Below are 27,135 nucleotides of genomic sequence, written 5' to 3'. Positions count from 1 at the left end.
ACAAGGTAATGAATGTAAGCTGAGTTGTAATAAAGAGCTGTAGGCGAGAAATAGAGATAAAGAAAATCAGCTTGGCACATTTTTTTTTCCTGTTTTCTTGTTTGAGTCACAATAACCACAAAGTTTCACTACCTAGTCAATCAGAAATCTTTATTCTTTATGATCAAGCTTCCAAGGTTGAGACAAGATTAATTTAAACTGTATAGCAAAACAAAAAAAGTGAATCCGCAACCATTAAATGGGACACACATCCATTCCAGATCTAATTCAAAAGGTGAATTAAGATAATTAATGCTGAAATATATACCCAAAGCACAACCACACAACGTAATTAACCCAGGGCTATCACCCTATTACTACAAACTGTTGCCATGATGAGTGTCAGTGGTCTGTATAACCTTTTACACTTTTACACAGCACACTCTAGTGGGCATCTTCCAGATCTGCAGTGTAAACAAACTAACGTCCAGTGGAACACTCACACTCAAATAAACAGAGAAAATTAAGCAATGTGTGTGTTTGTTAGTTACGTTTCATATTTAATAAGCTATATTTCATATTTTAGTTTGGTAAACACTCTTCACAATGGGGTTAGTGAGGGAGGACACAGAGGGAACTGGAAGTGCATTTGTCCACTCAGTAACTTTTTGGAAACCTAGGCGTGCTACTTATCCATCCATTGAGGTTTGTTTGACATTTTGGTAGATTTCATGTCTGTATGGCATCTTTAGCCTCCTGCCGGTTATCCTAGCTTAGCTTAACTAGCTAAGACAGGAAACAGGTGGGAACCTCTAGCCTGAGTCTGTCCAAAGATTTTTAAAAACATAATAAATCGACCTACCTGGGACTCCAAAGCTTACAAATTAACACTTGCTTAATCCTTACACAAATTGCTGACATGTTGCAGTTTTAGGAGGGGCTCTGTGGGAGAATTCTTCTTGGACAGGTGCAGTAACTTTCAAGGGTTTCTGCTGGTTGCCAAGCCCAAGAAATAGACCGCTATTGGAAAAGGGAAGCCTATCCAAAATGTCAAACTATTTTAAGCAATTTAACCATGCCATACTTCTGTGAAGTTCATTGAGGTAGGCTTACATATGACTTTGGACCTATGACATGTATCACTGCAAAATTGTTGTGAGTGTAAAAGTCAGTATTCAGTTCTTCCTTCTTTCCACAGAGGTCAGGGGTCAACTCATGAGTCCTCCACTTTACCTTCAGCCCACTTTTCACAAGCAAGGAAATGACAATCTTGCAGTGGTAGTACAATTATATAGCAGTTGGTGTTCAGTTCACATACACAGCCTAAAGTTTTCACATTCAAATCAATAAATAGCTTTCTATCCTGAAGAAGAAATAGCTAAAGATAGCTATATTCCAACACAGTATTCCTGTGTTATATTGTTATGGTCATTCAGCCCCCAAAAAAGCTGGGAAGCTTATTGTTTAAGGAAAAAAAAATCATAACACAGTATTGCATTTCTGCCAAAGACTGGCAAATTTATAGACGAAGACAATAACAGTAAGAACAGTTAAGAGGTGAAACAGATTGAACACACCCACCCCGCTCTGGAGACTCTGATCCTTGAACCCTGACCTCTGCTTCCATCACAGTGCTCATTTCATGAGGTTGTCAACAACCAGGACTGATGAGCGTATAAAACAAAAAGGAAAAAAGGTCTTATTTGTTGCATGGCAGGTTGGTTAATGTTTCAGTTACACAAGGAAATGCTACTTAAACTTTATATTAGCAGGACATGCATGCATCTGTTAAATATGATCTAACATGCAAAGTTAATCAATGTCACAAGTAAAGGTTTGGATGACAAACACTTTGGATAGCACCCACAAACAGGCTACTTCAAAATGAGCTTCTGAAGCTTATGGAATTGACTTTCCACAATGCAATTCTCAAGATTTTACAACACAAATTTGCCAGTCCTGTTTCTACTATTTTCCCACTTTATTCACATACAAGGGAGCTGGTATTTGACTTGTTTCTGTCTCAGGATTTTCAATTTTTATTTGATCTTACTTTTTTAATTTCTGTTTTTCTCCACATCATTATTTCCCCAAGCCCCAAATCCCAGACAGTCCAAAGTGATTGTGCAAGGGAGAGAGGAGAGCATGTATTTTAACAAAACTCAGTGATCAGTGGCATGTTCTCATTTCTTCAGCACTTTAAGTTGCCTTATCAAACAATGACCCTTCCCTCCCTCTTTCTGCCTCATTCCCACAGTCCCTAAATGTACCTCCCCATATTCTCCTGAGGAAAAAAAACAACACTATTCTTCTCTGCCTCCTCAACAATACAGGCGTTCTGACAAAAGCAGGGTTGGCTTCCACCAGACCCCTTCTCTTCTTACTTTCCCCACTCAAGTTATTTTCTTTTCCTCAGTTCTTTCGGTACCGGTTCTTTGGCTTTTCATCACAGCCACTTGTCTCGCAGGAGGACAGGCCAGGCTGCTTCCCAGAGTTAATGCTGCTTAGAAGGGCAGGCAGATCAGTGGTGATTGCCCTCTCAATCTTATCCAGCAGACAGCCTCCCATGTAGGAGCACTGAGCCTGCAAGGGCTTGAAGTTGGAGATTGGGTTGACGCCAAAGAAGTCACGGTAAGCATCGCGATTGGGCAGGTCAAACTTGCTGACATTGGTCTTGGCTAGGATGGATTTGAAAATGTAGAACTTGTCTGGGTCGTCTACGATCTCCTTGAAGACTAGTTCGGGGTCACTGAAGTAGCTCATCTTCTCTTTGAAGGTCTGAACGTAGCGGTCTACCAGCAGGCCATGGATGCGTACGCGGATGCCGTGCTGGCGGATGAAGGCAATTTTGTTCTCCATGCGGTTTTCAATCACCTGGTTCAAATCTTCCAGGAGGGAGATCTCCTCTCGCTTGAAGAGCTCACGGCTGGTATCAGCTGCATAGTCATATGGCCAGAAGGAGCTAACGTAGACGCGGGGGGGTTCAGTGACATTGATGAGGGGAGCTAAGCTCCAAAAGAGCGCTCCGTAGACTCTCATTAAGTCCTGGGTAGCCAGGTTGTCAGCCTTGTTTAGGATGATGCGAATCTGAGATTCACGACCCTTTAACTGCCGGAAGAGCATCTCCAGCTCGAGGCCAACGTCCAGCTTGGTGGGGTCAAACACCACGAAAATCAGGTCAGCGCGGTCAATGAACCACTGGCAAACATCGTTGAAGGGATAGCCTGGACAGAAGAAGACAATGAATAATTTATTAAATATTGAGTTGCAGCCAGCTGCTTCGTCTTTGAATTGGGATAAACTCAGTTTTACCTCTCTCCTGCTGTTTCCGGTTCTCAATGATTCCCGGGGTGTCCACAAACGTCACACGCTCCAGCAGCTTGTGGGGCATCTCAATACCGATCAGTTTTTCCAAGAAGGTTTGGCCGAATTTCTCCAAGGGAGAGAAGGACCGAGAGCTGTCTGCTGCCATGACAATCCCCTCAACCGAGCGGATCTTCTCCCCATGCATAATCACAGTGAACTCAGAGGTAGTAGGCTCCGCTCCTGAAGACACATTTGTGGAAAGCAAGAGGGAGAAATTAGCAAAGGGTAAAGTACCGAGAAGAGAAGTGATCTGGAGACATGTTGAAGACAGACATTGCCCAATTTGATTCACATTGTCATTCATGATATTGTAATACATACAATGGCATGTTAGAGTTACTTCATCCTCATTGGATTATAGTTCAAAAAAAGGAAGGAGGAAATCTGTGCAACATGCCTGTGTAGAGCTGATAGGGGCTGTCGTTCATGCCCAGGAGGTAGTTGATCATAGAGGACTTTCCAACACTCCAGGGTCCCAGGAACAGCACCATGGGCTTGGAGGTTATCTCTCCATCTGTCGGGCAAGAAGAGACAACAGTGGTTAAAGTCTCAAATTCATCACAAATTTTGTATGAAATATTATGAGATAACCAGCTATGCTGGTATTTTATTTGTAGCGGAGAATAATAGGTGTGAGAACTTGAGCTGTTCATGTTGCCAAAAGAAGCCAATGTTTGCAACATTCTCCATTATTCTTTGCCTCATTATAAAGATAGTTCAACCAAAACACAATCCATCCAAAATGTACGTTGTTTATGGGATTAACTATACGGTAGAGATGTGCTATAGCGCTGTCACTCTCAATGAGCAGCCCAGAGGAATACTTTGTAAGACTAAGAAAGCAAAATGAAAGGCATGTTAAAGCTGTTGCGCTTTAGAACAATCTCAACAAAGTGCTGCAGCCATAACTCAGTGAAAGACAGAGAAGCAGTGCCATTGACTCATCAGTGCAAGGCTTCCAGAGCAAGCTTGGTGTCTCATAACAAGTTGCATGAGTGTTGTGAGTGGACATGGTATTGGGGTGGTAGCGGGCAGTCAAATTCTGTTTTAATCTACTGAATGAATTCAAAGGGCGATGAGGAAATGAATACCAAATTAACAAAGAGAAGAAAGAGCAAATGTCATCATCAAAACACCTCTGAGAGGTTTTGATAATGATAAAAATGTTTGACAAAAAAGTCAATCAATTCACTACAAGCCCAACACTGACCATGTTCTTCCACCAGTGTCTCAGTGTCTCACACCTAACTTCAAAGCAACCTCCTCCATATTTCCCATTTCATACCTCACACAACTTAAAGCTTGTTCTCTCTGTAAATACAGTGTCAACCTTATAATTTAAAAAAAAACATGTTTAATTTACATTTCTTCCCTTTTAATTCTTTAATATGTAATTAAAATGATGAATCTTTGGTTGAAATTCTGAACGAGTGAATCAAGAAAGAGCAACTCCATTTTGATCCACATGCTGCTGCCCTGCTCTATTTGGGTTGGACTTTCCGCCTATGGATCAATTTGACTCAGCCCCAATGCGGGATGTTACACCTGGGTGTCACCCAAAGCGAAACATGCTTGAAATGTTTCACCCACAGAGAGCTTTATTAGTCTAAGTGGCTCACACATGGATGAGGACAAATGAAGGGGGAGAGTTAGGGGCTGAGCACTTCAGGCAGTGCCATGCACAGGTAAGCCCCGCCCACACCCACCTGTGGATGAGTCCCCCAGGGTTCGTCCGGGGTAGGCTGTTAGATGAGGGGAACGGGAAGGGGATGGGGACAGGAGATGGTGGGGTAAAGAGACGCGAAGGGAACAGGAGGTGGAGGAGAGGGAGTAGTGAGGATGTGAGGTCGCTAGTAGCAACAAGGAGGGGTTGTGTAACAAAGTGCATGAATGGGTGGGAATCTAGGCTCATATTTGACCTGACGTGTCAAACATGTCCGTCTACAAATGGATGGTGTGCATTTGTGGTCGGGTGATGAGGTGAATCTTTTCACTGTTTTTTCACAACTCTTTCCCAAACATGTATTGTTCATTTAGAAGCATTGTACATTTATTTGTATGTATGCCAAGCCTAAAAGGCCACAAGAGGGCAAGCTTTTTTTCCTTGTGGGAAAGTAGAGTTTGTTCTTGGCAGTTCATTATGCAGCTGAGTGTTGAGCTTAAAGTGAAGAAACAGTACACACTCATTTCAAAATCATTACATAAAGTATGTCAATAAATAGAAGAAAAGGGGAAGAAATATAGCAATATAGCATTAATGGAAAAATAATGACTAGATAAGATATATTGTTACTATTTCTGGACCTAAAAGCCTACACATGATCTCTGAAGGTACTCGCACAGTTAAAAAAAAATAGGATTCTCACATAACAGACTCTGGGAGCAACCTCCCGCCACAACATTTTTGTACACACGATAATTGAAAACAGATCTTTCTGTGATGTATTGGTTGAGGATGTACAAACAAGTCAACAACCCAGTCACCAAAGCAACCCAAACAGAGAAACCCACGCATCAGAACCAAGTGCAGACGGAGCCGAAGCTTCTGTGATACCTGAGATCTCGTGCTGCCTCAGCTCATTGTACTTGTAGGCCTGCTCCATCGGCCTGATGGATGTGTGGTAGATCTTCCGCAACCGCTCTAGAGCCGCTGGAGGAAACAGATGAGAGAGGAGAAAGGTTAATGGAGACGTTAGAGATTTCAAAAAGAGACGCACAAGCAAGCATTATAAAAACACTCCGAAAGAATCTTTGATCCTCACCTGCATAGTGTCCTGATTTTTCCTCAGTTGCAAGCCGCAGCGTCTCGTCGATGTGAGATCTGTCCCTGAGGACGGAGATGAAATCATCTTCTTCTTCCTCTGTTAAAAAAAAACAAAACATGAACAAAATTTAACTTGGTTAATGTTCTCATCGAATGTCTTTGATGATCTGATAGCAAGATTAATGGAAGTGAACAGAGGTGGCTGCAAACCAATGAAGTGACAGTTTTTTTGTGAAACTCTCACGAGGGCTCTCACTGCTTGTTATACATGTTCAATAAAACTATGCTAGAGTTAAACGGTGCAGCTACTTCTGGATGAACGTCAGTCAATACATCCTGTGTATCAATAAGAATCCCAACTCCTGGGAATGGAAGTGTGACACACAGATAAATGGTAATAAGCACTCGTTGACAGCTTTGCATTGAATGCCAATAGCAACTTCAGACACAGCAGATTTTTGAGCCGTCAGATGTTTTTTAACCTGAGTTTAGATTTCATCTGCAGCCACAAGCACACTGAAGGCCTCTTTAGTCCTTTCTGCTCTATCTTCATTACCATCTACCCATCTGTCTTGCCTTTTTTCTTTCTTAATTACAACATCTCACTGAAAGCATCCATAAAAGATGAGTGTCTGGCAAAAATGAGAACTCGCTATGCATGAATAATAATGCATAGCTAGCTGCTGTGCACAATCATAGCTAATTGAACTGATTATTGTTGGTGATTACAATCTGGCAGACATCATTTACAGTGTCATTTTCCTGCTGTGTGATACATGTACAGACGCCAGGGAAATTCAATTATCCATTAAGAACATGACCTAAATTCACCCTGTGTGCTCCAGCCTACAAATCCATTCATCTTAATGTGAATGGGCATACAATAAGAAGTATATAATCTCATTTTCATTCAAATACACTGCATTTTCCTGAGTTTTACATTGTCTTTAAAAATACTTTCCTTCATTTTGTGCAGACATTACATTTAAGGCTTTTTTACAAAGTGGCTTCCATTTTTTTCAAACCTAATAGTGTGTGTGTGTGTGTGTGTGTGTGTGTGTGTGTGTGTGTGTGTGTGTGTGTGTGCGCGCGCGTGTGTGCGTGTGTGTTGAACATAACCGTACTTGAGTGTCTCGTGTCCACTTTGGAACATATTGGCTTGCTCAGATCTCAGCTGTTACAATCAGCTCTTAATTTAGAAAGCATATGCTGTAAATAAACATAGACATTTGTTTGGCATCACCATGGGCTTTATAGCAACAGCAAAGATAAGATGGACCGAGAGAGAGAGAGCGAGAGAGAGAAAGAGAGTCAGAGAGGGACTTTCCCAGTTTCATTATGGACTGGGAGGAGAACTCAGGGCTGGACTGAGTGTTCCCATAAGTAATATAGGCTCCACTATGAGACAATGATGTGCAATCCTGTGTCTTTTCTCTTCTATATTTACCCGCCTATCACAGACCTATTGCACTGTTAGGCCTGTCCTTGTGTGTCCAGGCCTCAGAACAGGCCTCGCTGTAACGCCTCCCACACAGGCCGGATTCAGACAAACCTGCTCCGCTATGAGCTATATATAGGAGGAGCAGGGAAGTCTTCGTGGCTCATACTTATTGGTCTTTGAATTCTAGCTCGCAGACACTGCCGTAGTAGAAGTGTTTGTGAATTCTAAAGGTATTTACAGATTGTTACTGGAATTTTAAATACAATAGGAGCAGTTGTAGGGGTGATTAATGGCAGTCATTCAATTGTAATTCACACCGTGTAAAACCCACGGCATAATCTGAATATTGATCTTGTTATATAAACACATCATCTGCATACTTCCTGTCAGCACAGGCTGGTTAAATGTAGTTTATTGGCACAGAAAACATATTAACATAGTTCAAATCAATCACTGACTTCATGTTAAAATTGCTGAACTGAAAATCCAGATCAAATCTAGAGCGTCCACACGGCTCTCAACATGGCAGCGGCTGAGTTGACGGCTCACAGCAATCGGTGGTAATATCACGAACGGTGCAAACAACTGCACCGGAGCTGACAGTGTTTACCAGAGGAGGAACTACGCTCCTGCGACAAAGCCATCAGCGGTATCAGCGGTGACTGCCACATGAACACAGACGACAAAGCACAGAGAAGCTCGCATAACAACAGACGCAGTTAGACTTTACTTCACTGTATTTTTTACCTTCCTAAGTTTCTTATGTTAATACTCTGAAATTCATATACCTTTATATTATCTAACCTTTAAAACAAGACAGAGTTTTGTATCTAACCTCCTCAGCGGCACAGCTTGACATAAATGACAAAAAATCTAATAAAAAAATGACGAAGCACTAAAATATTATTTCACAGCCATTTTCAACCTACGGGGTTGATACTGCAATCATCATTGATTGATCCTTTATTAAGTATAATATTTGAGATATTACAAATGGCTTTATCAAAGTTACAATTTGGCCAAAACCACCTATTAATGTGTGTATGTATGTGTCATAAAAATAACCTCATTGCTGACATTCTGTGCATTTTTAAGTCTTCAGCTATGATGGTAAATTGATGCAAAATACTAGCTTTATGATTTTTTGTCAAGAAAAACATATACATTGTAAATAATGAGAGCCTGGAGTGCAGCCACCGACCACGAGGTCAATGACGTTTAGTGTTTCTGAAGTCAGAATGGCATTCTGCTTTCGGCAAAACTGAAAAAAAACTGCAATAAAGTCCTTTGCGTTTTCCCCCATTTGTAAAAATTCAAAACAATGAGCACTTTTAATCAATCAAATGAGTTGAAAGTGTATCAGAAAGCAAAAAGGAGCATTTCCGTAGAGTATGTGCACAGGTAAATGATGATTTAAAGATTAGGAAAGTCCCCTTGCAATAACATAGTATGGCTCAACCTTTAATTGAGACCCCAACAGTTGCTCTTTTGCAGGGCGGCAGCAATGACACACACTGCTGGTTAAGGAACAACGCAGCCCCGTTGATTCTCCCTGAGTCAACCTGCTAAAAATAAACCTTTTTAATGTTGATCACAGCATAGTGCAAGAACAAGAAAAAAGGTTAACAGCCAGAATAAAAGAAGGTAATACTGCACTCGATAAAAATATTCAGAGAGCGTTCTGTATTTGTAAGGGGAACAGTAAGATAGTGATCAGCTACTGCCAGAACAATGCAAGAGGAAATGGTTTCATCCTTTTATGCATGTGAGCTCATAATAGCATACATACATGCACAAAAACATAACTATAACTTAAAAATGTACAACATTTCCAATTAAAGGAATTAAAAATCTGCCATTATAGGTCAGATGATTGCTACATCCCAATACAAAATGTTTTCTTTCTGCATGACCTTTAGTCTGTAATCTGTAATACATGGCAGCCAACTTGAAGCCACTGACACTCGTGAGGCACATGTTGGCTGCATGTCAAATTAAGTCAAGAGAAACATTGCACAGCAGGAACTGAAGTCATCAGAACAAACACTACAAGATGGGTTTAATTACACAATGAGGAAGCATTTGAGAGAAGCCGGCTTTCAGAGGACACAAATTCTAAATTGTCCCATCTCTTCACTGTACCAGGCCGGGCCCTGCAGCACACAAAGCTTCTGTAACTTGACTCATCACTCTGAAGAGTCATGTCTTTTAACACAAGCCTCTTGAGTGGGCCTTAACTGCTTTGAGTGTGTTAACACCTCCCAAACCGGTCAATCCCTGATGGACGGAGGTTTTGCAAAGATCAGAGAGGTAGTGTTGCCCGCAGAAGGCGGGCCTTGCATCAGCGCTCAAAATTAACCCTGCAGGCGCCATGGGAGTTGAACCCTGGAATATCTGCGCCCAGGACCATGTGTCCGCGGTGAGCCCGTTGCCACACAACCCTCCCTCAGTTTAGAGAAACATTCTGGTGGCATCAGCACATCCAGTGGGAATGTTGGAGATTTAAGCCTACCACAGCCTCAGTGGCTGAGTAAGTCACACCTCAACTATAGATCCTTGTGTGGAGGCTATTCAGTCATCAGAAGGAAGGTCAATCACCTACTGTAAGTGTGAAACGTCTATATTTGCTCAATATTAAAGACAAACCTTTACTATTAAGATTGATAGACGTATGATACGATCCGTACTTCTCTGGAATGTGAGTTGTTCTTGTGTATTGTTTGTGACGTTACAAATTGTGGAGCCAATCACTATCCAATATGGAGATACACAGCACGTTCAGCTGAAATGGAGATAAATGAAACAAAAATATGACCTCTGTCAACTCATTTAGACAATCATAAGAACACACAAACAGGGATTACCCTATCATGTTCTTATGAGGACGTGCATTGTGTGTGCTAGTATGTATCGGCAAGTACGTTTACTATGTATAAGGGATATCTGTGGATGTATAAAAAACTCCGGCTCATGTTCTGCTTGGAGCACAGTGGAGGTAAATTAAATTATGAAAATGAGGGCGACACGCCTGGAATCCCCAGGCAGAGGATTTATCCTGAGCACAGGGGGATTCAGGCAACCTTAACTGAAGACCGGGGGTTCCACTTGAAGCATCTTCAGAGAGGCAGCGTTTCATTCAAAGTTAAACAAAGTAGAAATCTTTACATAACTAATGGCTTCTAAAATAACTAAAGGTGTAGACATCATTAATTCAACAAACACAAACACCTTTTCTTGCATTTGTTAAGGTCATGTCTAATACGAAGCCCAGTGAATGCCAAGTTAACCTATAGCCATCGAAATGGACACGATGTTTCCTCCAACAGGGGTCAGAGGTGGGAGAGCAGTCAGCAGAGCGCGTGTCGGGTGTGGTGAGAAAAGGCCACAGATTGCAACAGGTGGCACAGTTTGTGGAGCGAGAACTCCCCCATCGTCAAAAATAGACCCACAATGGGTCAGAAGATGGGCCGAGGAGGGGGCAGAATTAGTGGCTCCTATTCTAGTTAGTTTGGAGACTCAGAAACATCCACATCCCTGAGAGCGGACTGTGTAATACGAGCCAATGTACTCAGTGCTACTGTTAACTCGTACAGTAGCTCATATGAGTTTCAAATACACTACTGATACTGGACAAATAAGAACAAATGATTACACAAGAAATCAGTTCAATCATTCAATTATTGGAATGCATAGCTTCTACACTAACAACCGATTGTAAGTTCATGTATTTCAGAAAGACAGTCTTTAAGAGAACAGGAAGACTATTTTATAGATGCAAATGTTAGTGGACTTTGTGTTAAAAGTAAAAGAAAAACTAAATAACCAAACAAAAAAAACATCACTGACTTTAGGGTTGCCGCTGGCCCTTACAGACTATGTTATGTGAGCCAGATCCAGATTGTGATTCATTGTATTCATCCTCTAAGGGGCCACTGACAAGTAGACATACAGTTGAGTGACACCGGGCACTTCACCCGGAGGTGTTAATCCGACGCCTCCATCTCTGCTTTCCTGTACAAAAGCCAGGAGAGGACGTCAGGTGCCCTTGGGACTGCAGGGCTTGACTTGAGAAGGGGTGTGTTGTAAGGAGCTTGAGTGTGACTGGTGCGTCCCTTCTACTACTATCAGCGTAGGGATGTCCCAGACATGCCACATACCATCAGCGGAGATCACGTGGAGACAGTGAGTCTGTAAATTCCCATGTCTCGATTCAGCATAGGGAGGAGGTCAAAGATGTTTTTACTGCATCGAGGATGGATAGTGTTACCACTCAAGTATAAACACATGGGTGTGAAGAACTAATCAAGGTCCCTAAGAGACTGGGATATATTTCTGCATAAAAAAAAGTCAGCTCTCAGATTGCAAGTGTTGCATTTCAACAATATGCTGTGATTGTGTTTGCACTATTGACATTTTACATCGTACAATCAGCTTTCTTAAAACCCCTTTTACACTCAAACACCACATATGACATCAAAATCTGAACACTGATTCAATCCTCGCCGGTAAGTCAGCGCCATTCACACAAGGACTGATTAGTGTAGGGTTTCTGGCAACCTTAAAATAACCCACTCATTACTATAGCAACCTATGTTTACTCCTACATGGCAGTGAGCAGCATCATGGGGCCAGGTTGACCATGTGACCTATTGACACCTAGACACCACCAAAAAAAATGTAGGTTTCCTCGGCCCCTTTCTTTAGTATGGAAGATGGAAGCTATTTAATCCAATAAATGATTGAGGCTGAGTCAGATGAGCTCAGCAGGCCTGGAAGATATGGTTGGCCTTACTACACCTGCAGGTGTGTTCACACTGCTACACCAGCGCCTCATGATGTCGAACCATAGGAATGCACTTTTATAATAAAAATGATTCCCTCTATCCTGCCTGCAATTTCTAAAGTTACGATGTCCTTGCTTTACATCCAAATGTTGACAGTTACAATGTTGTAATCAACTGGCTTGAGTCGTCAGAAATCACTGTCAGACGTCAACAACATCAAGATCACCATGTCAATGTGTCAGCTGTATTCCTCACAAACTGTATACAAAATCTATCCAATCTGCCTGCAGAAAGGCCGAAGCCTGGCCCCTCCTGCCTGGAGAATGCATGTCCCTATAAGGCCAACTGCTGGGAATAAATTGCGATTGTGACAGTGCAGAGTGACAGCAGCTGTGCTGTGTATCTAAAGGGAAGCATGGGGCTGGGAGGGGTGAAGAGTCAGAGGGGAAGGGGAGTGGAGCGGAGGGAGGAACTGTAATGGACAGGGTTGGGTTTCAGGAGGCCTTCCAATCTTAGACACTTTGACAGCAGCGTGGAATATAGAGTCCTAGGCCCGGGCTGTGGAGCTGACCACCACCCCAAGGACGGACAAGGGTGACGGACAAGGGTGACAGACATGGGTGACGGACAAGGGTAACGCCAACTGCTCCAGTCAGGACCCGATGATAAGTCCGCATTTTTAGAATAGGTAATCTGGGGGAAGCTGTTTCCCCTATGACATTAAACTCTATTGGTGACATCTGATTGTCTGTATTGTGAGGTTGTCTCAATCCCTGTAGTTTACGATGCAATGGATTATCATCACAGAAAATGTGCCCCCCCCCCCTTAAGGTATTTTAAGTCCGGATTCACAATTCCAAACCCAGTTGTGGAAAATAAAGAAGCAAAGACATCACTTCTATGAATGTTCATTCAAGTTCCCGCATGGCTGTTCTCTCCTTGGTTAGACTTTCCATCAGCTGGTGCCACGCATTAGGACAGCTGACATGCTGTCAATCCACAGGAGAGAATGGTCCTCAACTGCTCTCCTTTGTAGCGTCACCAGAATGCATAAGACCTTTGTTCATACATCAAAAGTGTGTTTTGGATTTTGATGATTAAAAAGACGACAGAGTGCCACTCAAATCTTTCATTTTGTACCAGGTGCCAACAGTTTAATTATAAACTCAGACAGCTTTGAAATAGTCCTGCTTGGTTGCAAAGGGCTTACATTTCTGTCTCTGTCACTGTCTATCCTCGGCTGGTGTCCTCATGACAGTCGCCGTTCCCAACACACTCGGCCTCTAGAAGACAGAGCCATTCCTGACCAATCTTCTTCCACGATGGACACAAGAGCTGTACCAACTACTTTAGTCTGAATCACAGCCTCTCAATCTCTGAAGGTATGATCAAGTATGATCAGGCTAACAAAGCAATCAAGCATTCATTAAAACATTATTTAACTAGCCTCTAAACTGACGCTACATCACTATTTCATTCATCAGCAGCATTTGTACACAAACGTGTCGATGCACCACCCAACGTAAAATTTGAGGAATCCACGAGATGTTTGACTGAACGCTCACTAAAGGTCTTACCTGCTGTGGCCTGCAAATGCAGCAGGGAGAGGAAACAGCAGATCAAGACTGTACCCTTCATGATGGCTGCCAGGAGAACTGTGATACTCACACAGACTATATATACCAAGGCAGGAAGGTTAAAGGGCATGCAGAGAGAAGGGGCGGAGCACAGAGAGGGCCAGTTGGTGGAAGGGCCGAGATCTGTGAGTTGGAGGTGTTGCAGGAGTCAAGCAGCTGACTCTCCTTTTTAGAGGGGCCTGGACCTGGCTCTATGTGTCAGGGCTGAACCACACAACTTCTCACTGAGGATGATTTTACAACATTTGTTTTTCAGAGACCGTTTATAATGTTATATGATAAAAAATATATACAACTAAGACGTAAAAGGCAAACTGGTTAGTAATCAGAAAAATTGACGGAACATTTTTTACTTCATACCCAAGAGTTAGATGAGAAGACCGATATCACTTACCTTAAGTATGGAGAGCAATATGCGGAAGATTTAAACAAATGAGACGTCAAGTGGGCGGTGTAGTGGCGAGCACTGTCATCACCACGCAGCAAGAGGGGCCGAGGTTTGGACTCTGGTCTGGGCGGTCCTTCTTTGTGGAGTTTGCGTGTTGTCAGCGTGGGTTCCCTCTGGCTTTCTCCCACAGTCCAAAGACATGCAGCTCAGATTAATTGGACTCTAAATTGGTGTGAATGGTTGTCTGTCTGTATATGTGCCCTGTGATAGACTGGCGACTTGTCAAGGGTGTACCCTGTCTTCACCCAAATGACAGCCGGGGTCAGCTCCAACGCCCCGCCAACCTAAACAGGATAAGTGTTCAGATAATGGATGGAGACGTGAAGTGAGCTTAAGAGGTGCAAATTTAGGCAGATGTTTTTAATGTTGTACAAGTGGCTAGGTTCATTAATAATAGTTCCCTCACAGTTATACATACATTTAAATGTTCTATTTAATATTCTGTTAAATACCCGGTTTTCTCTGTGTGTGTGTGTGTGTGAGAGAGAAAGACAGAGAGAGAGAGAGAGAGAGAGAGAGAGAGAGAGAGAGAGAGAGAGAGAGAGAGAGAGAGAGAGAGCGAGATAAGAAGAGTGGGCATTGACTGGAACATATAGACCCTCGAGTCTACCTGTCTACCTAACAGCTAAACACTGGCCGGATTACTGCTTTATCACACTCAAGCAGGCATTCTGTGCTGAACATAATCTCACAATTCCTCAGAAATCCACATCTCAACTGTAGATTAAACCCCAAATATGGCGTGTGTTTCTTACACGAGGAAGTCGTGTGTTCATTTTGATGCTCGAACTGCCTTAATCCTCACTGGTGGTGGGATGGTTTGTTGACGAGAAAAACTGTGCTTTTGTAAATTCTAGTGAACATGAATTCTTTGTTAATTAGAGACTGACAGACTCTGGCATCAGTCGCTATTTTTTTTGTGTTTTTATAGTGCGACTTTAAATGTCAGATGTGGTTTTGATGCTGCTGTCACTGCACAGTAGTTAAGCTGTTTAATGTTTACAGGGTTTATAGCATTAATTGAAGAATTTAAATGTTCTTTTATCCGTAATACATGCAGACACAGAGAGACACAATGAGTGCACATAGTGCATATGTGCTTTGATCAGCCCGTCTGCAAAATGTGTACAGTGCAGTGTATTAACACAAACAGTGGAGCTTCGGATGTGTTTGTTGAAATGTCCTCATAAGAACTTCTGTTCCTCATCATGCCTTAATACTTCAGAGTTCTGATTTTTGGTCCATATCCCACAACTGAATTGCATGTACCAGTGCCAGTGCATAATCTATCAACTTGTGTTTTGTCCCGTTGTGATGTCCCGGGACAGGTATATCAAATGTGTACCGATTGTAAAACCCTTCGAGGAATACTTGTAATTTGTGAATTTCGGCTATGCAAAATAAACTGAATTAAAATTGGTAAAAGATTCAAAAAACTGAAACACTTGAGCCTCTGTGGACACACAAAACAGGTATTTCTGAATGAACGTGTGAGGGCGTGAACAAGAGGCCTGGAATTAATGAATGCATGTCAGGGGATGGTGGCAAGGGATGCCACCTACTGTCCCTAGTGTACATTTTAAATGTCACAAATAAGGTGGCTGATCTTAATTTAGCAATGAGCTGTCAAGCAAGAGGGTGTGGGAGGGTTTCCAAATCTCAGCCACCAATCAGAAATAGACACTTGTGCATCAACTGTGCTGCTTGAGTGACGGCCAACCATAAACCAGAGAGCAGACAAATGCAGCTGGTTATGTCATATGTGTACTATAAAAACTGTTAGCACAAATGAACAGTCAATATTAAAGAATAAAATACTTCTCTAAAAGACACCAACAAAAATGGAGAAAAAGACACACACAATGGGCCCAATGCGTAAAAAACAAAGTACAAACTTTATTATTCTGTCTTTACAAAAGGCACAAGCCTCTTTATCCCCAAAACATTTCTCTTAAAAACAAAAACGGACACAAAATAGCTTCTTGACAACCATATGCACTGACGGGTCTAACGAAAAAGAAGTTACAGATAAGACAAAAGGAGGGGGAGAGGAGGGAGCGAGTATTGACAATTGATAAACAAATAGCAAAAAAGATTTTGCGACAAGAAAAAAAAAATGATGAGGGGCAAACAGGACAAGATGTTGGAGGAAAAGGGGGATACACAGCTGTGCGGTTTTTACTCATAACCTAAAGAGCTTCAGCTGAGGAGATGCCCCTTTATACAAATGAAAGAGGCAGACTCCAGTATATTACAGTAAGTGCTTTGTAATCATGACCCTATTTAATGATCCCCAGCCCCACCCCACTCATCTGACAAGCCGATATGTCCACGTAACGTTTCCTAACACACAAAACGGAGAGTAAAACACAGAGGGTACAAAACTGGTCTGGGTTTCAACAGAAAACCATCAACTGAAGATACTCGGAGGGAAAAGCACGGTGCTCTACAAAAAGCAGAGCTTGTAAAACACATGTTCACTATCCAGGAATCCCCTGCCTCGAGTAATAAGTACTGGAAAAATGTCCCATAATTAAATTTGACAGACGAGTCACTCATTTCAGTGCAGCCGACATCAATATTTCTTTAAAGGGCAATTCCATGACACAAATCATGATAGATGAGGTTGTGTTCAATTGAACACATTATCTGTCCAGCAGTTCAAAGCTCCATCTATGCGTTGATGCAGAGGACTCTAATAATGACGCTGTCCCTAAATGCAGTCACAAAATAGCACTGATGTGTCAAAAGAGCTACATGTACTTAATATCTAAATATACCAGGTTTCAGTTGACATGAAAAGATGGGTGAAATTTTATGGAATGTCAACATTTCTTCGTGGAATTTCTTTCACCCCACATCTGGCTATGATAATGCACATTATGGGGCCAACGGTCAGTCAGTACGGGATACATTTTTTAACAGTTATGGAGAAAGAAATATCAGGAGAGCGTGTATTGTAAATATATTAGTACACTAGAAACCTGTTCATGTTTGTGGCAAACATAGAAAATTAGACAAAATACCTGGGAGCATATGTTCTGCCACACCCGGGTGTCTGCGCAAGCCTGTTTGGGAGGGCGAGTGGAGAACCAGAGGGATTCCTGTGGCCTCCAGCCAGCCCAGACCGAGTGTTCAGGTACATCTCTCAGGGCCCAGAGGCTGTGTTAAGGCTGGCTTCTCAGTACCTCCCTGCACCCGCGGCGGGCTATTAGTAAGGCAAGCTGCTGCCTCTCTCTACAAGTCTTAATTTCTGTCAACCAACATTTTCAGGCAAAAACATTTAAAAGTATGATCCAACATGTAAAAAGCATGGTACACTAGACAGACAGCGCACAACAGAGACAAATGCATAGAGCATGTGTGGTCAGCCCAGTCACCGCCATGGCACATTCAAACTATTTTCACCGGGCACTTTTTCTTGTATTTGAAGTACAGTCCGCTTTGATAGATGTCCCAACATTTGGGCGAGAAATTACACTGTAGTGGGCCGAGTAAAACAAGCCTTTACGATTGCGCAAACAAGTGATTGTATATCAGTCATATTTGTGTGTGTGTGAGTGTTGTGCGCACATTTTCACCTGCCTTAACGGTGTGTCAGACTGCCAGAGTCTGAGACACCGCGAAGCCCGGCTGATTCAAAATGCGATGTGGCACATGCACAGACGCACACACACACACCAGTGGAAATCACTCAAAAGTGCCCACAAATTAGCTTATTTAACAAGCTAGGTGCTTTTAAAGTCAAGAGGGGAAGTTGTCAGGACATGTCAGTTATTTTTAACAGGCCACAAGTAAAAAAAAAAAGAACATACCTAATACATATGTGGGATTACTGGGAACCCAGCCCAGTAAAAAAATGGCAAAGAAACTTAAAAAAAACCTGTAAGCGCACTTTCTCCTCCCATCCTTCGCTTCATTTCTTGTGAGCACCAGTCAGCCATTAAAACAGCTTTTAAATTCCCATTGATGTTGTGCAGTTTTTTTTCTCTCAAGGACAATCACTTTAAGTTGCTGGATAAGGAACAAAACATGAAAAAGTAGACTTCACAAGAGTAAAACAACATATTCTTTCATCCAGAAGTCTAAAAGGTGGAAATTTGAAGCCGTCTTGTTGGCTCAGAGTCTGTCCAAACCACTCAGAGAAGGAGGTTTAAGGGATGTTTATCTTAAACAAAAAGGCTCTGGTGTTGGGTGGTGATGACGCCACACTGCTGGGCTCTTTGTCTCCAGTTTCGTGGATCAGTCACATGGCTTCAGGGCCAAATAAAGAGGACAGTCCTGGCGAATAATGGTGATGTTTAGCAGACACTCTACTATCTAGTATCACGGTGCCTTTATAGATCAGTCAGTGAAGTAGCTGCTCTAATAACCTCTTTATAGATTAATGAAGAGAAAAGAGTTGTGTGTGAAAGAGCCGGGGGTTTACGACAAGCAGAAGAAAGATGCAGAAGAGATCGCATGTATGAGTGTAAACCTATTTGGGCTGCCTATCACAACCAAACATGTACGAGTGTGTACTGAAAAGAAAGAAAACACATAAACGAGTGCTTCAATCTGTCTACCAGCCCTATGAATGTCCACTGAACAAGAGCGCTGTGGGTTTGAAGCCTCCCGCAGCCCCGGACTGCCTGGGCCTTTTGTGAGTGTGAGTGTGAGTGTGAGAGAGTGTGTGTGTGTGTGTGTGTGTAAGTGTACAACGTGCGAGACGTCAGATGAACTCAGGGCAGTGAACAGTCGTCGGGCCCGTCGCTGTTTGAGGCCGTGTCAGAGGCCGCCGCATCGGAGAGGACGCGACCTGAAGTGACGATGACTGCCCTCCGCTGATCTTCCTCGCCGACGCCAGCCTTCCCCTGGGTGCCCTCGATGTGCTGGATTGCCTGGAGACAGAGGACGAGCGATGTCAGTGACGACAGCACCCCCTGGTGTTCATATGTGGATAAAAACAATCCAGCCCCTGAAACGGTTCACAAGTCCACAGCCGCCTTACTTGAACAATGGTGTCCAGGTTCTGTCGAGATGTGGACACTGTGTTGATAACGGATGTCTGGCCCATGGTTACCACGGTGACGTGATGGGGTGGGGCAGGCTGAGCAGGTGCAGGGACGATTACCGTGGCGTGGTGTGTAGGAGCAGGGGGGGTAGCGGGGGCCAACACCTGGTGGGAAAGAGGAAACATTACACAATAGTCTGGTGTCACTCCTATACTGTGAAAACATATTGTAATGGTCAAATAGTGTTGTACAGTAGTTAAATGAAGAAAACACACACACACACACACACAGAGAGACAGAGAGAGAGAGAGAGAGACAGAGAGAGAGAGACAAACATGCTTAAACTGTAAACGGGCACTAAATTGCACACACAATTAGGAATACAGCTGTCGGCATATTAAATATTAACCAGGCCAGATGTTAGCAATATTTTAAAGGCCTAAATGTGGTCCTATACTTATGTTTGGGATGTTTTACGCAAGTAGTTTGAGCTGCTTAGCAAATGAGCATATTTGCTAAGTTTTGCTATGTTTATTAAAAGCTGCTTTTGTTTCCATTAATTATTTCACACTATTAAATGACAAACTTAAGTCTTTATCGCATATATTTTTCAATAATACTGCTAAAGTTAAAATGTGACATTAGAGCAGGTCACGCTTTTAGTAAAAGAAGCTATGGCTGAGCAATTTTATTTCCAGTTAACCGTTGTTACAGAGGTAATTTAGTCAATTCACAGTGATATTGATTTGAGGTCAAATGGCTGAGATCTGCTTCGGTGAGTGTCTCATGCCGATTCGATCAATCATCTTTGATTACCAGCACAGCTGCCACAAGTAGAGGACGGGCAGGCAGCGTATGCCCATTGATTTGGCATCATGTTCAGTTCGGGCCAGTCTGCTGAAACAGGACACTGTGGCTGTCGAGGCAGGAGACGGGATGTGTAACGCTAAGATGTGCGAGCTGCTCGTTTAACACGCTGTAAATGAGTGTAACTCAGGACACGGTGGCATCTCCAGGAACGCTGTGAGATTAGTTCAGGTGTCTGTAAGTAAGTGTTGTAGAACGTAATAAGCTGTAACATGATTGACTCAATGAAGTCAAATGTTACAGCTCCATGCAGGAGGGAGGAGGGGGGGGGGTTGGTGCCCGCTGCCAGATGTATTTAGGCTAAAGAGCCTAAAATAAACACTGGTTTTCAAAATATACCGGGCTGAAAATGGTTTGCCGGCGTGTCAAATTCAAGATTGCACCTTACGCGGTTGTTTAAAAAAAAAAAAAACTCTAAATGTTGGACACAGAGTCTATAAATAAGTATGTTTATTGTTCCTTTTTTAGATTTTTTTAAAACAACTTCCCTGTTTGTTATTAAGTTTGCTAAACACATAACAAAATACATCTTTTAATCACATTTCTTAGTGCTGCCATTCCTTGACAGATCTAGAAAGGCGTTTGTAGCTTGTAACCAACTGAAGCCGTGTGCCAGGTGTGTAGCAGAATACAGTGGCTGAAAAATGTGTGTGAACCTCTCTTGAGCCAGTGTTTGTTTGTTTTGCACACACTCTCACAAACACACAAAAGAAAACAAACTTTTAAATACAATATTATATTCCATTTCTGCCAACAGATCCCACTTAATGCTACACACTGGCCCTTTAAGCATGAGACGTGTTCTCTGGATTTCGTACATCAGACTTAGGGAAGTTAAACGTTAAAAAAGGACTATTTATCAGCACAGTTCTGGAAAGAATTCAACAGTTTATGTGCAAATGTTTCCAACCTGAGGGCTGTGGGCCGGAGTCAGGTCCCTCTCCAGCTGCTTGTTCGGTTTCAGACGGCTCTGTGTTTTGGTCGGCTGCTCCTGGACGTACTGGCTGATCGCTTTCAGTGTCTCTGGGTACAACTGGTCATCCAGGGAACGCATCTGACACGCACAGCAGGAGGTAAAAGATCAACACCGGGTTAGTCACTGCATTTGTCTGGACGCACACTTTTAGGATCAGCTGGAATTGCTTTACATGCTGCGGTTTTTCCCTTTTACCTGATCTTCCAGCATCATCCTGACTGAGCGCTCTTTCTCAAGCTGCTGCCTTAACTCAATCATCTCCCTCCTCAAGTCCTCGGCCTTCTCCTCCTCCAGGATGTCCGGTGAGCCAATCCCTTCGTCTTTCTCCTCTGCACGCCTCCTCTTTGGGGAGGAACCACTTAACTCCTAGGGAGGGGAAACAGAAATGTGATATCCGTTTTGTAGATGAATACTTAAACCGATGATCCTTACAGACAGACAAATAAAAGCCTTTTCAGGTTTTTGCACAGTGATGCCTCACTTGTATGATTCGCTTGAGCTGACTGTTCTGCTGCAAAAGACGCGTCTTCTCCTGCTCCAGAGTGAAAATGTACTCTGCCGTCTGTTGTAGGATGGCAGCCTGGGGAAAGGAGAAGAAGAAGCACATGACGGGTCTGTCATGGAGGTGAGTGGAGCACCACACCTCGTTCCAACGTCTCTCGTGACCCACCTTGCTGAGCTTCTCTCCGTCACACACCTCGTTCAAACCTCTCTTGTGACCCACCTTGCTGAGCTTCTCCCCGTCACTGTGTGGAATGAGGGTTTTAAGAGACTGGAATCCAGAATTGATGCTCTGCATACGCCGACGCTCATTGCTGTTAGCGATTTCTCTGCGAATTCGCCTCTCCTGGTCTCGAGCTGTTTCTGGGGTCAGAGGAATGTTGGCCAGACTAAGGGGGAGGAAAAGGGGAAGAACGCCGTTAGTTGGACAAATGAAGGAAATAAAACAAACATTTTCAGCAGCTTCGTCCTTACATAGTGAACTTTAACACAAAAGAAGAAATCTTATACTACTTGTTTTTGTACCAAAAATGTCAGTATCTCAATAATTCAAAGCCAAAACATTACCCATAATACACTTATAACAAATACTAACTTGTTGAGTTACATCTATTTACAGATCAGTCTACTTCCATTGGACCCATCTAAGCGGATGCCATACAACATCCAGCAACCTTCATTATTGTTGCTAGATTATTTTTGGGAAACCCAAATTATTAAAATCTGCTTGTTTCTACTCCCACCATATATGGACATATGCTTGTTATATGGACATAAAATATGCTTTTCTGTGATCACAATCCGGTCTGCGCAACGTGTTTTGTGATGTTGTCTGTTGACTGTTTTTGCATTTCTGGTGACATCTTTGCTCTGATCCTGAAAGAATAACTGTCATCTCTTTATTTGAAGTACTTTATACCCGAGACAAAGAAAATGTTAGGTCTTATTATCTTTGAAAGACACATTCAGATTCATACACCTTTTAATACCTCTTTCCACGCAACACAGTAAATTGGATCAAGAAATGCCAAACACATTCCTGCTTTTACAGAGGTATTTGGACTTAATTTGTCTATCAATTACTTTCTTACTGTGTGCTCTGTTCTTAAAATATTTAAGAATCTATAACATCATAAATGTTGCAATCCAGGGTTAACTGTAGTTGGGCATTAATTAAAGTATTCTTTGCCCTAAACACAACACTTAAGCATAATCCCCTGGATGTGTCCTTCACACCCTCTGAAATTGTTTTAACAGGTGTTAAGTGACACATTAATATGCAATGCAACATTATGCTTTTGAACAGGAATGTGTGAATATTTCCCAAGACAAAAAAAGAGCATCTTTACAGTGGCAACATGCTTGAAACTCCAGTTGAGATATAATTAGAGCACCACAGAGCCAGCTAATATTTCACCCCTCTAAAAGACAATATACTGTAGTTCAGTTGAGGGGAGATTTTAAGCCAACTTCCTCTCACACACTCTCTATCCAGCTCAGTATCTCTGGGACCCTCTCTAGCCAAGCTCTTATCTGTACTGACTCAGCTGCCTCAGTGCAAACACTGGAAACAATTGTGCAGACACAGACGAGAAACGGAGTGTGTACACACACAGTCACACACACACACACACACACACACACACACACACACACACACACACACACACACACACACGCACGTTTACCAACATTGCAGCGGCATAACCAGCAAACGCATTTACTGCCAAAGCATGACCAACGGGGCCTAGACGTCACCATATCATGTAAACCATTACAGAGAAACTAGAGTGTATTAAAGATTGAAACAAGCATTTCAGTGCCAGGTCACTTAATCACAAACAAAACAGATCATTCCAAAAGTATACTGGCAATCAACACATGTTTTTAAAGCAAATTATATAAACATTTAATGGTTATAATGTCTACAAATATTGCAATAATAAATAATTAAGATATGTGGAGACATCACCTTAGCCTCTAGAAAATAGTAATGGGAATATTCTCATTGTTTTCTGAAAATGTATAGTCCAGAAATGTAATTTACAAATAAATAAATAAATTAACCAATAGTTATCGGGCTGAAACTAAGTTACTAGTTATTAGTTACTAGTTAGTTACTTTATACTAGTTATAAAGGCTCTACAGCTGAAGGTAATCAAGACGCCAACTGTTTGTCGTTTGGACTCGTGAGGACTGAATTAAAAAGGACTACATGTCCCACAATGCCCGCGTCACTACCAACAGCCACCAGCAACAGTAGCATATCCCTCCGCCTCCCTCTTCAAACAGGGCTGCGGACGTATCGAAAGGCCTTCCGTGACACACACACACCCCCTTATGAACAACAACACTTTTAATTTATCTGCCTCCCCGCGAACACTAAGTGTGCTTTTACCGGATACACCGACGGAAATATAAATGTACGTAAAAAGCCGAATTAAACGCTCCCTTCGTCAACATAGTGCCCGACGCCACCTCAGTGCTCCGAGCAGACTCTTCGTGTCCTCCGCCATTATAACAATGCGGCAGGCAGCATGGCAGAGGTGCGGGAGGAAAAGACGCAGTGGAGGAGACTCACATGCGCGGACAAGACGCACACAAACGCCGTAGAAAAACCTCGCTGCCCTCGAGTGGGGACTGTTTTCACAGCGCTGGTACATTTTCACAACAGAAAAAAAACTAAAACGGCGCCATTAACGGGCAACAAACGGCAGAACCCCCCCCCCCCCTAACACTTTTAGCTCAAGCCCACAAGCATGGCCGCACTACCCACAATAACTTCACGGGGATCGGAGCGAAAAAAATCGGCGACACCGGACTCGTTCACACAGAATAACACCCGCTCGCGTGGTCGTTCCACTTCTAACGCGAATCACAGCACCTTTGGGTGCCACTGAGGGTGTAATTTTAGGATAAATAGAGCAGCGGGTGCGCTCTGTGGCGGAGTAGTAACGTGGTGCGCGCGGAACCACGTGGTTTATGTTTGTTAGCCTCAAAATACACCGATTTCGCAACAAAATGTGCGAATTGACATCGCGGGGTGGATGCTGCGGGGGGAAACGGACCCCCCGCGTGCTCGGACGCATTATAATCCAAGTGTTTGATGACAATAAATGCCCGCAGGTCCCCGTGAGTGGGTCGTGTACACAATAACAGATCAGATCAAGCATGTTGCCTCAACGCAGTCGCTAAGTGCGTCTTCTCCACACAGATAATAATCATACACGCGGCGCGCTGGGTGAAACACATGTATACACACCTACAAAGACCTCCAATCACTTCTTTCTCCGTTTTCCTGAAATGTTGCAAGGAGGGCACCTTCTGAGCTGGTACCATGAAATACTCCATGCTCTCCTCTCGCCAGTTTGCCCACCCCCCTTCCAAAAAAAGAGAGAGAAACAGCAAACAGTCTCCGTAGAATAAAAAGAAAAATCCCGACGTTAGAGAGCGGAAATCCCGTGATCCGTCGCGGGTTAAATCCTCAAACAATGTATGAATCTCTGGTTTGTGTAATGTAGTTTCAGGCTGCTGAGAGTTGTAATGTTACTCGACTTCCAGCTGATGGGGTTCCCTCGTTGTGTGTGGCGTTCTACCTCTCTCTCTCTTTCTCCCTCCCCTCTGCTTTCTCTCTTTCTGCATGACCGTGTGCGTGCATGCGTGTGTGTGTGCGCGCGCGTGTGTGTGTATGCAGCTGATCGGATGGCTTTCAAGGCGGGAAACAGCTGGTAAGAGTCACACTCGCTTCCAAAAAGCCTCCTTCCGCAGAGACGGGGGACTGCATGTAAACAAAGGACTATTTAGCGCATACATACACCGTCAATAAAACGCACGCGTGAGGGGTAAAATGGGATTACATGTCTTCAATATGAATCACAGTCAAACACTGGCTGCTAATGTGTGATTTAATGTGTGGTATATTATTGAGTACAAAGCAATTCACGAATCCTCCAGTCGGTGATTATCAATCAAAAACATGTTTTGCCTTATATGGTTTAATATACTAAAACTACTGACAACATAATACTAAAATCAAGTTGACAGGTATTTTTATGAGCACACACACACACACACACACACACACACACACACACACACACACACACACACACACACACACACACACACGCACACAAAAAGCTATTGCGGCAACAACCTAAATGTGTTTTGCAGTGTGACATTGATATAGTAAATAAAAAGCGTGACTGCTGGAGGGGCGGATACTCCAACAGCTGCGATAAGCGAACAAGAGGATCAGCTGACGCGCTGGCAGAGCTGCACAGCAACAGCCACCGGGGAGGGCTTTTGGGGACAGACTGCTGACTGACACAACACGACCGAGCGTGGATGCCGTTCACCATTTTGGGTGTACCAGAGGCAGTACAGGGGGGGAAACTACAGTGTTACCTCTTTCATTAGAAGCAGCGACAACAGCCACAAAATGGGTGCAGCGAATTTGTTTTTTGTTTTTTTTTGCACCCGGAAACATGAAAAGCTGCATCCTTGTGGAGGCACATGGTGTCGTTTTTTTTTATTAATGAGTCCATCTTACTGGAGCGGATGTAAGTTGTCAAGCAATTAACGCTGGTTCTCACACAGCTGTTTACACATCTGGATCAGCCTACTCCGCAAGAAGGACGCTTTTTAAAATAGTAATAGGTTATACGATATTAATAATATTACAAACTAATATGATATTAATTATATATATTATATATATAATTCACTTAAATATTTAAAACCCTTGAAACTCAATGAACTTGAAACTTAATCAAGTCATATTTGGATGTGTTGGTCTTGGGGGATACTACATTGGTAAACTTATCGTCTGAAACCAAAACACACAACACTCAGCTGTTGGAAATAAATGTGGAACTAAGGTCTAAAATATTGCTTCTTTTCATACGGAATACACATTTTTGGACTTGGTCAATATTTTAGAAATATTAAATAATTTGAGGATCATGGCTTTACTCAAAATGGAAATATGAGGCTTGGCAAATCAATTCTTATGAATAAATCAATCTCTCAGGGCTCCTATTGATTAAATCTCCTAGCAGGCTGCTTTGGGCCCTCTAGTGGTGGCACAGATTTGCACTCCAGCGTCACTGAAACTCTGGAGGCCACAGAGTGGACGCAACAGAAACATCTGCATGCAACACCACTTTGGTTTAAACGGTATCTTTCCATGTTGCCTTGAAGGTGGTGGCTGTTTTTGAGGTTGTCAGTTGTGGCACTCTCACTTGTGCATTGATCATAAATGTTAAAACATTCAAATAGAAATTACATGTAAGAGGAAAAGTGCTTTTGCAAACAGTAAAAAAAAAACAGATCTTGAGAGGTTATTCTTAATTTCTTCATGCAAGTAAATATTGTGT

The 27,135-nt window shown here is 42.8% G+C and overlaps 2 protein-coding genes across 6 annotated transcripts; both read right to left on the bottom strand.

Moving 5' to 3' along the window:
* Positions 1 to 136: 136 nt before the first annotated feature.
* srl (sarcalumenin) lies at positions 137 to 13,972 on the bottom strand. Of its 2 annotated transcripts, XM_068579505.1 has the most exons (7): positions 13,912 to 13,972; positions 6,108 to 6,206; positions 5,900 to 5,995; positions 5,052 to 5,087; positions 3,743 to 3,859; positions 3,292 to 3,525; positions 137 to 3,203 (listed from the first exon to the last, which is right to left on the bottom strand). In XM_068579505.1, exons 1-7 carry the CDS (start codon positions 13,970 to 13,972, stop codon positions 2,392 to 2,394), a joined length of 1,455 nt encoding a protein of 484 aa, XP_068435606.1. In that variant the 3' UTR covers positions 137 to 2,391. The 2 variants fall into 2 exon arrangements, with proteins under 2 accessions (XP_068435606.1, XP_068435607.1); XM_068579506.1 differs by lacking the exon at positions 5,052 to 5,087.
* A 2,323-nt stretch (positions 13,973 to 16,295) lies between these two features.
* Positions 16,296 to 25,401, bottom strand: tfap4 (transcription factor AP-4 (activating enhancer binding protein 4)). 4 transcript variants are annotated; one of them, XM_068578899.1, is made up of 7 exons: positions 25,020 to 25,397; positions 21,927 to 22,146; positions 21,738 to 21,836; positions 21,452 to 21,622; positions 21,191 to 21,334; positions 19,410 to 19,577; positions 16,296 to 19,299 (listed from the first exon to the last, which is right to left on the bottom strand). In XM_068578899.1, exons 1-7 carry the CDS (start codon positions 25,106 to 25,108, stop codon positions 19,141 to 19,143), a joined length of 1,050 nt encoding a protein of 349 aa, XP_068435000.1. In that variant the 5' UTR covers positions 25,109 to 25,397; the 3' UTR covers positions 16,296 to 19,140. The 4 variants fall into 4 exon arrangements, with proteins under 4 accessions (XP_068435000.1, XP_068435002.1, XP_068434999.1 ...); XM_068578901.1 differs by having other exon boundaries at positions 21,981 to 22,146; positions 25,020 to 25,395; XM_068578898.1 differs by having other exon boundaries at positions 21,738 to 22,146; positions 25,020 to 25,401.
* Positions 25,402 to 27,135: the final 1,734 nt, after the last annotated feature.

This window comes from Clinocottus analis, unplaced genomic scaffold (assembly GCF_023055335.1).
Source record: "Clinocottus analis isolate CAN_PGR_092001 unplaced genomic scaffold, fCliAna1.0.p SCAF_16, whole genome shotgun sequence".
NCBI lineage: Eukaryota > Metazoa > Chordata > Actinopteri > Perciformes > Cottidae > Clinocottus > Clinocottus analis.
The sequence above is the reverse complement of the archived record's forward strand: the minus strand, read 5'-3'. Positions and strand labels throughout refer to the sequence as shown.

What these genes read in the sequence shown, in the direction of transcription:
- srl (XM_068579505.1), bottom strand. Translation starts at nt 13,972, where the DNA reads ATGAAGGGTACAGTCTTGATCTGCTGTTTCCTCTCCCTGCTGCATTTG. An exon ending in GAGGCAGCACGAGATCTCAG is followed by an intron (nt 5,088 to 5,899) that starts GTATCACAGAAG and finishes CTCATCTAACAG; the next exon opens with CCTACCCCGGACGAACCCTG. An exon ending in CCGGAAACAGCAGGAGAGAG is followed by an intron (nt 3,204 to 3,291) that starts GTAAAACTGAGT and finishes TCTTCTGTCCAG; the next exon opens with GCTATCCCTTCAACGATGTT.
- tfap4 (XM_068578898.1), bottom strand. Translation starts at nt 25,108, where the DNA reads ATGGAGTATTTCATGGTACCAGCTCAGAAGGTGCCCTCCTTGCAACAT. An exon ending in CTCCGGCCCACAGCCCTCAG is followed by an intron (nt 19,578 to 21,190) that starts GTTGGAAACATT and finishes CTTTCCCACCAG; the next exon opens with GTGTTGGCCCCCGCTACCCC. An exon ending in ACCTGGACACCATTGTTCAA is followed by an intron (nt 19,300 to 19,409) that starts GTAAGGCGGCTG and finishes CTCTGTCTCCAG; the next exon opens with GCAATCCAGCACATCGAGGG.